Source organism: Kogia breviceps, chromosome 4 (genome assembly GCF_026419965.1).
Source record: "Kogia breviceps isolate mKogBre1 chromosome 4, mKogBre1 haplotype 1, whole genome shotgun sequence".
Taxonomy (NCBI): domain Eukaryota; kingdom Metazoa; phylum Chordata; class Mammalia; order Artiodactyla; family Physeteridae; genus Kogia; species Kogia breviceps.
In genome coordinates, this window is record NC_081313.1 from 13,344,115 (window position 1) to 13,359,503 (window position 15,389).

The following is a 15,389-nucleotide window of genomic DNA, read 5'->3' on the forward strand; positions in this document are numbered from 1 at the left end:
GCAAGTCTATTGGCACCATTTTTCCAACAGCATTTGCTCACTTCGTGTGTCTGTGTCACATTTTGGTAGTTCTCACAATATTTCACATTTTTCAATTATTATACTTGCTATGGTGACCTGGGATCAGTGATCTTTGATGTTATTATTACAACTTGAAGGTTCAGATGATGGCTAGCATATTTTAGATTTTTAAATTAAGGTACGTACATTGTTTTTTTAAGAATTAATGCTATTGCACACTTAATAGACTGAAGTATAGTGTAAACGTAACTTTTATATGCTCTGGGAAACCAAAACATTTGAGTGGTTTGCTTTATTGAGATACTCACTTTATTGCGGGTCTGGAACTGAACCCACGATATCTTCAAAGTATGCCTGTAAGACTATTTTATTCCAATTATCTTTATCTTTTTACTAGCTCTCTGCACTGTTTCAGAAGTTAGAAAACAAGCCATAATTCCTAGAACTTGCATTCCCGGTGACAGGGTAATTCATCCCCCACAAAAAGTCATGCTCAAGTTTGCCAACCAGCCTGAGGCACGAGGGAGACCAGTGCATCACAGAATCACCTCTGTGCTTCGTCCTGGATGGGCACTTTGGAATTTGCCCACAGCATTCTTAACTCTTCCCCATTGTAGCATGCCTGAAAAATTACACATGGAGCAAAACGTTTGATAAAAATATATTTAAAACAAGCAAGAAAAAAATAGTTTTGACCTTAAGGATAACGTTCATCATTCTTTTAACCAAGTAGAGTTAAATAATATGTATAATGATTTCACGTACCAACTTATAAAAGATGTGATAAATCAGAAAGCAAAGAACAGGAGGACTCTTTTTTTCAGAAAAATGTATTTGCAATTCAAATGTTCATATAAAAAGCATAAATTTTAAAAAGTTCATAGAGTGTGTGTTTTTAGAAGGGCTATGGTTTCGCCATTCGCTGCAATTACATTCCAAAACGTGCAGGGTGGTCCGCACCGCACCTTCTTAGCTTTGTCACACTGAAGTCACTCTCATCACAACCTCCCCCGAGCTGTTATCTTCTGACAAATCTTCATGGGGCCTCATCCGATTGAACAGATGTAATAACATGTAGCCACACTGAAACCTTGGGGAGGTCAACTGTGTTGGGTGGACCAAGTTCCTGTTGCGTAGAGCCGTCAATGGCAACCATAAAGTTCTGCTTGTGGAAGCCTCTCCCCGGCTACTTTCTTCGATGTCTGTGGCTTTGTCATAATTTAGTACATCCCAGTGTAAGTTGACAGCTCGCCAGCGTTTAAACACTCTGTAAACTGCAGCTCCTTCATGGACAATGAGACCTAAATTTGAGGGAAAAATGAAAAAGACTGGTCCTCATCGAAAGTTGAGAATGTTATTTTGTATACAAGTAAGATTAAAGAAATAGTCCATTCTCTGTTACGCATCATCGTCAAAAACGAGGTATTCTGACTGTTCAAATACTATGTCTAATGGCAAGCTACTACCTGTATTACACAGGAGTTGTCAATATTCAAAAATAAGAATCCACTGCCATGCAGACAGTAAAGTCATCATGGCTATGAATTACTTGCTCCATTACGGCTCAGAACACGCTTAGGCATTTACGTTGCCTTAGGAGAACCATTAGGTCCGTTTCTTCATTCAGCATCTCTTTCTTGAGTGCCCACTGTGAGCCAAGCAATGCGTTAGGGACTTGGTCCCTGTTGGCAACTTGATTTGTGGAAGAGACAAAAATCAAGGTCACCGCCATCTCCCCAGCTTCTAAAACGATGCCTGACACACAGGAGATATGATCGAACCTTTTGTTATTTTTCCTCTCCTCAACAATTCAACAAAAATTTATTAAGCGCCTACTTGAGAGATTTATGTATATGATCTCATTTATTTCTCACCACCCCCTTACAAAGTAAGCGCTAGCATGTCCCCCATTTTACAAACAAGAAGTTGCTCAAGAGCAGACAGGTGGCAGCAGTGGAACAGGGACCCAAACCCAGGCAGGCGGGCTCCAGAGGGCTCTTTGCTGCTATACAGGGAATTGATGGTTACACATTTCTGAGACAAACTTTCTGGAAAGTAAACAAAATAATACGGGAAACCTGGGGACTACAAACTAGCCATCCATAAGTCGGCTATGGTGCCCTGTCGCATGGCTCCTTCTCCACCGTCCACTCCAGATCCCACCATACCCTGAATTTTTCACACATTTATATTTCAATGTGTAGTCCAAAAGCTTTTGAATCTGTGACCTATCACAAAAAGGAGTCCCTGGTGGGGAGGTCTCTTCAGATAGAAAAGTGAGGAGGAGCTTCTCTTAGAGGAAATTGAAATTCCATTGAAAGTCGGAGGAGATGCCAATGAAGTCTTTCTTAAGATGGAATATGGCACGTAAGGAGGATGTGTCAGTTTTGACACAATCACTTTTAATCAAAATTTGAAAATGAGAAGATCCTACCACCATCTAGCATTTAGAATCTTGGGAGTATGTCCTAGAGAAACTCTCATAGATATGAAAGAGGAAGCATGTTCAAAAATGTTTATTACATGTTTGTTTGAGAAAAAAATCGCTAACAGTCTCAATGTCCATCCTGAGAAGGATGGCTAAATTGGACTGTGTGGATCCAAAGGACTACAGCAATGAAAGAGAAGGGAACAAAGTCACATGCACTAACATGGATAAATCTTAAAATAATAGTGGAAATCTCAAAGCCACATAACAAATGAAAATTTCGGAAGTATAAATGATTGGAGTGAAGAAATACTATACATTTTTAGGGATACAGATACGTATGGTTAAAATGTTAAAACGTGCATGGAAATAATAACCATTAAGTTCATGATAGTGAGGGGGGATGAAATTGGAGAGAGGCTTCAAAGAGGACTTTCTATTGTATCTTTAATATCGTGTTTTTTTTAAGCTGGGTGGTGGGGATATGAATGTTTAATGTGTTATTCTATATACTTTTCATGTACTCAAATAATTCAGAATTTCAAAAATTATGGAAAATGTATTAGGAAAGTTGACCTAAGATGGGTTGAAGAATAGATAACAGAAGTAGGGGAGACAAATAAGGAGGTTACCACATTATATATGAGGAGCGGAGTGTTAGCAGTAAGGAGAACACAGAGAAACAAAGTAATAAACTTGTCAGAGGAAAAACTGACAGAAATTGTAAATGCAAGAAGGGGAAGAAAAAATCAGAGGCTCACATTTTTAAGCCTAGAAGATTGGGTGACTGAAAGGATGATAGTAACCTTCCCAGAGGTATAATGAGTATGGGTTGAACAAGTTTTCATCGAGGAGATTATTTCTTTTATTTTGTCAACTAAAACAATGCCACACAGGTGATGGAGATACCCAGTCTCTGAAAAATCACACCTACCTAATATGAGAATTTAAATTTTACATCTATCCCTTACCAGGAGATAAACTTCTGGCACACGTGACTTAAGAGCATTCCAAAGATACTAACATAGGCCACTAAAAAATGCATATGCTCTAATAAATAAAAACGTCTTAAGCCCAATTATTGTACACCACCAAAATAATGAGAAGTCATGTAAACTTCTGTTCATCATAGCAATTCAATTGTTTGATTCCTTTTTCCTAAGGAATAATCAGAGTTGACCCAACTGACCAGATGTTTTGGGGAAACAGAATTATAAGTCAAGACCACCAGAGTTTAACTGGTGATTCTAATATTAGCTTTCTGAAATCTCCCTGGCTAATGATTTATCTTTTCTGGTTCTGTTTTTCCTCCTTAAAATGCAATTGGAATACCTAATCTATACATTCAGTGGGATGGCATGAAGATAAATTGGCATTCATCAACTATAAAGCACTCAGGTTTCTTTGGAGACGGTAACTATCTAAATACAGACATTATTATTGATTTAAAAATCCGTAGTGAATCTATGTGGCGAGGAGCATTCATTCACACTCATCATAAGACCATTACAGTCTGCGACAGGTTCATTCTTGGTAAGTGCAGTGATGGGGGGCTGACTTCACCAGGGGAAACCACTCATTTCACAGGATCCTCTTCTTTTTTTTTTTTTAGTGATTTCCTTTGAAAGGCCAGAAATCAGATCATTTACTCAAGCTGAAAGTCATTTTCTGGGAATATATTCCTGGTAGCACTTTTCTAAATATTATACATAAATCTACCCAACGTGCAGAAATAAATCCCACAGGTCTTTATAGTACATTTTGAGCGGAATTTAAAGACAGAGAACCACCTGAAGTTCTCTTGAAGACATAGTCCTCTTGAATTTCCAGCTCCATGTGTGCTGCTTCTTCATTGCATTCAAGTTATGAGTGATGTTTAGACTTTGCTTTATTCCCCATGAACATTTGGAATTACTCCTCATCCTCTAGAGGTTTAAATTTTACTGAAATAGGAAGAATGCCATCTCACCCTCCTTTGTAATGTACACTTTCCCCCTTTCTCCTTAAGATTTTTCCGGGGCAGTGGCAAATGCCATTTGTACTAGTGGTTATGAGACTTGACTACTGTGATCACTGAAATCCAGAGGTAAGGATTCATTTAACTCTAGTTCAATGTGTTGAGAATCTGGCTATTAAAAATCGTACTGCCCTCCTGTCTTACTGATGATAGGTCCCCTCTTGTTTCATAACTGATCAGTTCACATCCTTGAGTAGCCTTCACTCTCTGTGTAATACCTCAAGTTAAGCCTTAAAATGAATCTGTCACCTTGACATTTCAGGTCATAGGAAGACACTCTTGGATTTGCTTCATCTGAGTCACTAACTCTGAAGGGAAAAGCAATGATAATTTCTATAAAATGTAAATATTAAATATTTTATGTTACTTGCTACATTATTAATGGCAAAGATGTCAACAAGGTGTGATTCATGGGAACTTGGGACACACTTATTATTTTCTTGCCAGTAACATTAATTGGAGCATTCCCTTATTAATATGCAAAGGAGCATTTTTGTTAGGGAATAATCTTTAACGACCGAGCAGGTTTAAGTATTTTCTGGTTTCATTGAAATAAAAGCACAATGTTTATGTAAGTAAAATATATCCCAAATTTGGAAGTGGTGTGTTAGTTGAAATTCTTACAAGGTAGTAGAAAATGGGCTAACTGCCCATGAAATAATGGGAAGACTCTTAAGGTACACAGGCTCACACATGTGCATGTGTGCACACACACATACACTCACCATTTGTCTACGTTTATTTCAATATAGACAAACGGTGTGTTATGATTAACAGAGACTTGCAAAATTAAAGTTCAAATACAAACAAATGTTGATATTAACTACCAAACCACCAGTCTAACCATTTCACTTCTTGTGTTGCTTGTTTCAGCTTTTGTTTGAATAGATTTTGTCATTTTTCATAATTTAAGAACTAAATTTTATCAAGGATCTGTTCTGTGCCAAATCCTTTTACATGCATAATTTTCATTTAATCTTGACTGCGACTCTACAAATATATATTATTGAATAGTTTCATAGTCAAGGAAATTGAGACCTAGAGAGATTTAGCCAATTGTCCAACATTATGACGATATCAGCTCTGAGAAGGAAGCCCAAAACTTGTCTATATGTAAACCTTGAGTACTACAGTGCTATTCATTCTAAATATCCAGTGGATGGCAGCCTCTCCTAGTCATAGAATGACCAACTGAAAGAGATATTGCTATGGACTGAATGTTTGTATCTCCCCCAAATTCATATGTTGAAGCCCTAATCTGCAACATGATGGTATTTGGAGGTGGAATCTTTGGGAGGTAATTCATGAGGGTGATTAATGCCCTTATAAAAAGAGGGAGAGACATAAGTTTTCTCTCTGTGTGTGTGTGTGTGTGTGTGTGTGTGTGTGTGTGTGCACGCATGCACCAAGGAAAGGCCATGTGACAATATAACGAGAAGATGGCTGTCTGCAAACCAAGAAGAGAGCCCTCACCAGACTGAATGTGCCAGCACCTTGACCTTGGACTTCCCACAGCCTTCAGAACTGTAAGAAATAAATGTTTGTTGTTTAAGCCACCCAGCTGTGGTATTTCATTATAGCAGCTCAAACAGGCTAAGACAGACCTGGTATAAAAACTACATCATCCTCATTTAAAATATGAGTAAATTAAGCCCCGGAGACTATGATTTGGGCAACGTTATACAATTAGTTGCCATTTTTAATATCCTTGTGTGTCACCGACACTGTTTCATCTCCAGGAGTGCCAATAAAACAGTGCCTTCCATCTGTCCCCATCCTAGGAGAGAAAAGGGTTGAGGAACCTTATATGAAGGCAACACTGTAAGTGGCGAACACTCCATCTGGTAAGCTGCACTCGTCCTGAGCTTTCCCAAGAAATGTAAGATCCTGATAATAATACAGCCTAAACGCCTGTGTGCTGTTCAATCACAGAGACCCTTGGGAAAGCTAAAGAACTCGCAGCTCGCAGTGGCTATTTGGCCAGAAAAGGCTCTCTTGATTGTGAAAATGTCCAAGATTTCTCAGTTAAATTTAACCATTCTCCCGGGCCAAGATTCTCATTCTCATTCTCTCTCTCCCTCACTCTCCCTCTCCCCCTACCTCTCTCAGTGAGTTTCCATATAACCAAACTCTATACATATAATTGTGTCATTCTGGAAAGTCAGGGTGCACCAGGAGCAGAATGGTGACTTTGGGGCCCCTATAGTTACAGTTAAGAAGAACAGGGCTTCCCTGGTGGCGCAGTGGTTGAGAATCCGCCTGCCAATGCAGGGGACACGGGTTCGAGCCCTGGCCTGGGAAGATCCCACATGCCGTGGAGCAACTGGGCCCGTGAACCACGACTACTGAGCCTGAGTGTCTGGAGCTTGGGCTCCACAACAAGAGAGCCCGCGACAGTGCGAGGCCCACGCACTGCGATGAAGAGTGGCCCTCGCTCGCTGCAACTAGAGAAAGCCCTCAGACAGAAACGAAAGACCCAACACAGCCAAAAATAAATAAATGAATAAAATTTTTTTTAAAAAAGAAGAACAGATTAGAGAAGATTAGAGTCAACCTCATAAAGTGGCTCCATTTTTTAGTCCTTAATTCCCACTGGAACTTGGGGAAGACCAGAGTGTGGTTGCACAAAAGAGGGTTAGCTAAATGAGACTGTGGCCCAAGATACCCTTTGTTGGGATCATGGTTGCTAGAATGTAATCAAATGCATGAATCCTCCTGGCACATCTTCCTAAGATACTCTACATTTAAATGCCCAACCATTATGGAAACTTAGCTGTAAGTGTAGAGGTAAGTCACTCTTCCATTGTTGAATCTTGTTAATATGAATCTTGAAGAAATAACCACAAGTCATTTCTATATACACTGAATGGTTTTCGTTGGGACTCAACTATATATGAAGCTTAAAGTAAAACAAAAACCAGGAAAGAAAAAAAAAAGCAAAAATATAAAACTTAAAGAGAGATATAAAGATCGAAAGACAATACATATTCCATTACAGAAATCACTAAGCTCACAAAAGAAAGCTATCATCAGCTGATATCCTAAAATCTAGGCCTCTGGGAACTACCATATCCTGATTATATATGGGGATTTTTGTGAAACATATTTCCAATATTGCCCATCAGAACAAATAATGAAAAGAAATATCCTGCATAAAATGTACTTATATCTCTAAAAGATGAGTTAATTTTTCTATTGTTGAATATTATATATATATATAATAAGAACCAAGTTGAGAATGGCAGGCTGGTCATGAAAGTTTAAAGCTCAGGGGTTCAAACACAGATTCATCATTAGCATTGGTAGTAAAATCTTCTTTGCTAAGAAATGTGATAAGGACAACGAATTATTCGGAAACTTTCCACAACATGAAAATGTTATTTTGTTATTATGACAATGATTATGACAACAGAGACTAAATGACTGTTTCTCTGAGAGCACACAAAAGGAAATTCATGGTGTTTGTTTTACAACACTGCCACCCTCTATGTCTTCCTCTCCACTCAATGAAATCTGCCGTCATCAGCCTGGTTGCAAAGAACACATTTGTGCTGTTCTTTCAATGCTGATGACCAGCACTGCCTGGGCACAGAACAAGATGCAAAGGCAAATTTTAACATGGGGGTAACCTCTCACTAGCTGGCAGTGAGGGAAGCACGCCCTTTTCTAGAAGGTCCTGACATAGGTTGGATCTGCTTCTTAACCTACCATCTTTATTTCAGTTAATGATCATCCCCCAAGTCAGTTAAGCTGAAACCCAAGAATCACCTAGACTAGTCTATCCTCTTGCACTAAATTCTGCTAATTCTGTCTTCTTAGCAAATCTGAGATAAAACCATGAAACAGAGAATCATCTCTCCGTGACCCCAATCAGTCATGTGCTCCCTGAGGACAGGAACCCTAAGCCTACTTCAATTACTGTCATGAACCCAATAGTTACAAAATGACTGTGCCCAGGCCAGAAGCCTAAGAGGCAGACATGGATTCCTCTCTTCTATTTCCAGGCAAAACAGGAGAATAAAAAAATGCTGTCCATTTATCTGACCACTTGCTCTTCTAAGAAGCCAATCTATTGATCAATTACTTTAATGATTTTTTTTCTTCCTTAGTAGAGAGGAGATTCCCCTGAACTTTCAATGACTAGCCCTGAGGCACAAATCTACCATAGGCATATTCACAGAATATTCCTCAAAAGCTGCAAACTTGTTATACATTATAAAATACACGATATGTTAATTTTTTTAAAAGGAGGATTGAAAGAGTTCACTGGAGAGAAGAATTGTTATGTTATCTAAGTTTCCATCCAAAAGTGCTTGAGGATAAAAAGATCTATGGATATGATTATTTCAATAAAAGAAATAAAGGAATGAGTCCAATACTTTTATAGGTAATAAAGGTATCCTAGAGTTCCCCTGTAACTGGGAGCATGATTTAGAATTGGTTTAATTTCAGCTGAATGCAACTCCAATTCTGTCCTTCAGTTCATGGATGGATGGAACACCTGGTAGCAAAGAGTAACATCATATCACAGAGATGAGAAGTTGTCAAACGTAGTCACTGAATTTCAAAATTAGGAAATATTGGGTCTGATTTAACCCAACCTGTTCATATGGGGGGGGGGGATGAAGTCTCTGAAGCCCAGAGAAGTGACATGGCTTGACCAATGGGCCACAGTTAAGTGTCCAAGCCCAGAATCAGAGCCAGACCCCTGATGCCTGAGGCAATGCACTCCCTCTGCAAGAACTCAGATCTCAGGAGCCACCCCTGGCTGAAGCTGGCCCTCACTAGTGTCTATTTGGCCCAAGGGATATTATACTGACTATGAAGTAGACAGAATCAAAATCTCTTTTCAGACTAAGATGGTCAGGTCTCCTCTGGCCTTTATTCTAAAGTGTGCATTGCAGCATCTGGATAGGAGATAGGAGTGATCCTCCCAGTTTATAAAATAAATAACTCTGCAAACCTCAATATTACAGTATTTGGTTAAAAAGCCCATCAACTTCTATCTTCTGGGTTAACTAATGCCTCAAGGATTGGGAATCTACTTGGTAGATTTCCATTTGTTTCCCACACTCTGGACCAAAGCCAGTCCTTAGAAGGAGTCTATTAGTGGACTTTTCCTAGTGGCAAGTCAAGATATGCAGAACTAATTTTCCCTTCCAGCTCCAATGGATAAACTGTCTACTCCAAACTTTCAGATTATGATTTTATTAATCTTTGGGGTAAACAATACATGTATTGATTGTTCCATTTCAGGGGTGAGAACAGCATTTTAAAAGTTTTAATTGAAATATCGAATTAAAACCTGTTTATCTTTGGACCTGACATAGGCTATTTCACATTTGTTGGCTTTGCTTTTCATTTCTCTTAAAACACACAGACTGTGGGTAAAAATTCCAAACAGAAGCTGCCATCTCAGCATAAGTACAGTTTCTAACTCTTTGAATTCATCCACATAACATCAGCAAGATTTTTTAATTGAAAAAGCAATAAAAATTTTTAACCTGAATATAAAAATGCTCAGACCTTAAGTTTCCTTAATATTCTATTCTGTGATCTAGCAAGAAAATTCAAGGTTAAGATGTGATTCTTTACATAAATTATTCTTATCAAGAAACTGTTTCACTCAGAACAATGCAAAGAGAGAGAAATGGCTTTTGGTATGGTATATTAAATATTTTCCATTCTCTTTATTAATGTTTCTGTATGTTGTGGTTCTATGAATTTACAATCAATAAAGGCTTCACAAAACTGCTACATTATTTTGGGTTTCTAGGGAAAAGTTTTTCTCTATTTCTGATCTAAAATCAGTAGTTCAAGAAAGTACTTATTCCTGATTCCGCGCCTTAGGTGTTCGAGACAGCAACTAACGAAGTAGTCTCACTTTATTGAATAGAAAACATTTTGTAAATTAGCCATTTGAGCTCACCGTATAAGGAGATAGATAGAATTAATCACATAAATATTTGTACACAGGCTCTGGAGCCACAGCGCCAGGAGTCCAATCTTGGGTCCCTCTTCTAAACTGTGTGACCTCCGGAAACTGGTTAATGCTCATCTCTGAGGTGAGGAGAACAGTACCTACACCTCACAGGGCTGTTGTGAGGACTGAGTGTGAAAATGCAGGTCGAGTGCTTTGAATGTTGCCTGGGCCAGGGTAAACACACTTAGTCATCACTGGAGATTTGATTTTAAAACCTCCTTTCAACATATTTGGAAGCAGTTGAAAACATACAGGCTCCATCTCTATGCTCCTCTCTGTGCTTCCTCATGACCCCACAGAAACCCTGTCAGCACACCACAGCCCCACAACCTCTGTGTTCTAAGTAGGAGCGCCATTCAGAAAAATCATGTTCACACTCTCCGTAGTGAGAAAGTTCTTTGTTGCAAAATAGTGTGAAGCCAGGAGGCTCCCGAAGAGGGAGGCCCCCAGAGAGGTCGGTGCCAGTTCTGAAGAAGCATCTCCAGGTTCTTAGGTTAAGGGACTTGTGTCATCTTGTCATGGTTCCCATTACCACGGTCTACTCTGCTCTCTCTTCCAAGGAAAACTTCCCATGTCCAAGTTGAACTGGCCTCTTTAATAACCTCATTTTAGAGTAGCCTAGGGATGTACTCAGATCTCTCTAAAGGAGTTGCAATTGTTCCAACCCTCATGTGTTTAGAAATCACACAACCACTCTCGTGGAAAACAGTAAAGACAAAGAAGAGAGTGAAGTCGCACAACACACACACACACACACACACACACACGCTCATGTACAGAGTGAAGCCACAAGGGTGGTCCCCTCCTGACACCTCAGCTGATCCCTACCATCTCAGATGATTTGTCCCCTGGCTCCTGGATCTCCTCAGCCCCAGAGACCCACACGCTTCGGGTCCATGTGGAAGACCTGACCATGACCTCACCTGCATAACCCTTGCCCTCCGCTGTCCCTCCTTCACTCCACCCCGGGCCTTTCCCTTCCAGAAACTGGTCCAACTGCAAAAGCCCTGACACCGTACCAGCACTGCTGACAACCACCACCTCCAGTGCTTCTCACTCACCCGCTTTCTTCCTTTCAATGAGTGCACCCCTTCTACTTCCTGAAGACCTCGAGCCCCTCTATTGGGCAATCTTTCCCCCATCTGCCAGCTTCTTTCTGGCTCTGGTTCCTTCCCCAGCCACTGAGAAAGCAACCCCATCCCGTAATCATCCTCCACCGCTCAGGGCGAAGGGCAGGGCTGATCTCGCTGCTGGTCTTCCAGAAGCTCTGTGTATAAAACCTCACCCTAGCCCCGTCTCACCATTTCACCCTCTGCGCTCACCCCCAGCGCTAGCGGCCAAGAATACACAGCCTCATAGCCCCGGATGTTGGGGCCGCCCCCGGCCCAGCCTCGGGAGGGCGCGCGGTCACGCCCAGGGGTTCTTCGTGTCTCCTGGCTCAGCTCCCCTCCCCAAAGCCCCGCGCTGCTGATCGGCATTTTTAATTCTCTCCGCAGACCCCCGTCCCCAGGCTGTGCCTTCCCTGTCTCCACAGATGACCGCACTATCTGCCGGCCTGAGAGAGGGGAGCTCTTTGGCAAGGAGGACCATCCGTTTTCCCTCCCAGAGCAGCGTGTGTGGGGTTATCTCCAGCTGCGCCCACCCTCTCCTCTCCTTCCCCACCTGCCCATCTCGGGGGCGAGGGCGCCCTTCCCGTGCAAGACACGGAGCCCTCCCCTGTGTGCTGGGCTCTGTCTCCACGCCTCAGGGGCACCAAGCTGTCCCCTCCCACCTGGAGCTTCAATCGGCCTTCTGATTTCTTCTGGGTCTGTCTTCTCAGCATTGTGCTCAAACCTCGCTCCACCATTAAAACAAATACACAGGAACTTTCCTCAGTTCTACCCGCCCCCCCGATTCCACCCTCATTTAACTGTGCCCCTCTTCAGCCAACACTTATAAACCTACATTCTGAGCCGCTTCTGCGTACCCCAGCCATTCTCAGCAATCTTGTGTCTATCCACCGAACCCCCTATCGCCAGACCCTGTGATACGTTGGGTTTTGATTTCACCTCCTCTTGCTAAGGCATCTGGCGCTGTTGGCCACTTGCTCCTGGGCCCCCAGTCCCTTCCTCGCCTCGCCCGCCCCCACTCTCTCCTCCTGTGGCCACACTCCCCGCTGCCTGCGCTGCGTCTCTCTGTGCACCTCAAACCGCCGCTCGGATCACCCGAATCACTTGCCCTCGCAGACGCTGCTTTCAACCACCAGCTATAAATCCCCAGCTCAACTTTCCAGCCCTAAGTATGATTAACCTTCCCCCACCTACACTCACATATATTTCTCTCCTGGCACTTTCCACGTTGGATTTTAATTGCTTATTTCCCTGACTGTCTCTTGCCAGCAGCTGGAGAGCAGGGAGGATGCTATATTCCAAAAGCTTTTCTGCAAAGGCCCAGAGAGTAAATATTGTAGGTCATGCACACATCATGGTCCCTCTTTGATGAGGCTGCAAGCACTCACTGACAACACCTCAGTGAATGGATATGACTGGGTTCCAAGAAAACTTTTTTTATGGCCACTGAAATTTATATTTGATATAATTTTCACATGCAGTGAAATAATATTCTTCTTTTAATGCTTGTTTGACCATTTCAAAATCATTCTTAGATCATGGATTATACAAAAACAGGCAGCAGACTGTGAACTATTTGTATTTCTATCCTGTACTTTATTATTGGGACACAATAAATACCCAATGAATGTTGGCCCAATAGATGATTAATACTTATTTGGCTAAACTTCCCCAACTGAGACAGGCTGAGAGATTCACACTATTTCCTAAGGAGGAAACAAAAGTCAACAATAACAATATATCTGGTCTGCTGCTCGGCTAATCATGTCCATGTTTCTCCAAAAGAACTTGAACTGTACACGGTCACAAGAGGGGAAAGTTTGGGGTTGGGTTTTCTCCCCCAGGAGGAGGCCTAAAGAGTTAACTCACTTTGAGAGACCATTTCAGGCACAGCCTTGAGGACAAGTAACAAAAGCAAGTTCCTTTCTACTTTCTCTCCTGGGGTTTTCAAGGCAGCAATACCACTAATGACAAACTATGATAATAATCTTTTGAAAAATTGGTAAACACCAGTGTGATCAAGGCCTATAATTTGTACTTCCAGAGTCAAGAGATAATAACGGCCTGCTTCTCAAAGCATATCAAGGGTAAAGATGTGTTCTTTCTCTAACGATGTTGATTACAAGGGCCCACCCTGCCTCTCCGTCCAAGGGGCCTGGCTAGATTCTAAGTGAAGCTGGGGCATTTCCTGGGGCGTCAAGCACGCTAATACGTTCTGAGATCCGGAAATAATGATCTGTGCTTGTAAAGGAATTCTGCTGTAAGGAATGATTCCAAACAAGCCAGGAGAGCATTCGAATCCGGTAACGGGCCTGGCTGCAAGGATGACAGACCAACCAGCGCGGCCACCTCCCAGCCCAGTCCTCGCCTGGGAGGAGGTTTGAAGGGAAACCCCGAGGGGCTCTGGGCCAGACTAGAAGGTCTCTGTCCAGCGGCTGGGCAAGGGTCTCCCAAGTGGCCAAATTGACACGCTGGAGGGACGCTGGTCCCCGATCAAATTATAGATCAGGAAATAGAAGCAGGAAGTGGAGCAGAGGTGGCTGACAGTCCTCTCGCGTCTGGAGGGAACTGTGATAGGACGATTCAAAAGAGAAACACCGCGCTGATCGACTTCCCCAGTTATCACGCCAGGCACTGTTCAAGCTGAGCTGCTTTTTGCTCACACCGTATGATTCACGCAGACTCACCCACATCCGTGCTTCCTATGAAACGCAGAGTGAGACAAGGGCAACAACACCTCCCATCATTCGCTGCAACCTAAAGCGCCACCCACGCACTCAAGCAGTCTTCTGCGTCTCCCCCGCCAGCCCCCCGCCTCCCCTCCGTGGCCGAATGTGGACCTACTGACGTACCAGCTCCGTTTTCCTGAGTGATCCCAGGTGCTCAGACCCCAAACTTGGTCGTAGTGGCGGTGACTGGGGTGGAAGGGGGTGGAGTGTGATGAAAGATGGGCTCCGCCCACCAGAAAAATCTACTTTACGTAGATTTGAAATCTTACGCTCAAACTCCCTGACAACTTTAAATGAGTTGGCGCTGTACCATCTGGCGGCCCTGAGAAGCGGTGTCCCCACTTCCCAGAGAGAAATTCTCTTCGATGCGGAGACGCCCCATGTCAGGTCACACTGGTCTGACTCCGTGGTCTAGGCTGTCCCCTGGGAGGGCTGAGACGTCTGTCCGACGCCCACCACGCCCTCTGTGAAGGAGAGCGCCCCACAGGCCCTAGAGAGTGTGGTGAACTTGAGTGTTGTCTCGGTAATTTTACATTTTTCTCCTGGGACTAACTGATAACGTTTACATTTGCCCATAAATATACTGCAGCTTAAAAAAAATGCCATCTCGGGCTTCCCTGGTGGCGCAGTGGTTGAGAATCCGCCTGTCGATGCAGGGGACGCGGGTTCGAGCCCCGGTCCGGGAGGATCCCACGTGCCGCGGAGCGGCTGGGCCCGTGAGCCATGGCCGCTGCGCCTGCGCGTCCGGAGCCTGTGCTCCGCAACGGGAGAGGCCACAACAGTGAGAGGCCCGCGTACCGCAAAAAAAAAAAAAAAAAAAAAAAAAATGCTATCTCTCTGTCACGACCCGGGAGCTGAACTTTTTATACATCTCGCCAGCTGCTGTCCTTTCAATCACACATCTGTCTGGTAATGAGCGTATGTGACAAGGTAAGAAGCAGAAGCCCTCTGGGGGCGCTCCCCAGCAAACCCATTTTCCTCTGCTCTAAAGTATCGCATGTTTCAATTCCAATTTTTATTTCTTTCGGAAAATATGTTTTTCACCTAAAATACTTTGAGAAATATTGTCACCTTCTGAATCATGCTGGGAAATGCCAGCGAG

General features: G+C 42.7%; 1 protein-coding gene across 1 annotated transcript in view; it reads right to left on the reverse strand.

Moving 5' to 3' along the window:
- Positions 1–301: 301 nt before the first annotated feature.
- Positions 302–15,389, reverse strand: part of MARCHF11 (membrane associated ring-CH-type finger 11) — a 119,489-nt gene continuing 104,401 nt past the window's right edge. Inside the window, exon 4 of the mRNA XM_059061942.2 lies at positions 302–1,322. Coding sequence (XP_058917925.1) covers positions 1,000–1,322 — 323 coding nt within the window. The 3' untranslated portion in view covers positions 302–999. The remainder of the gene's footprint in view (positions 1,323–15,389) is intronic.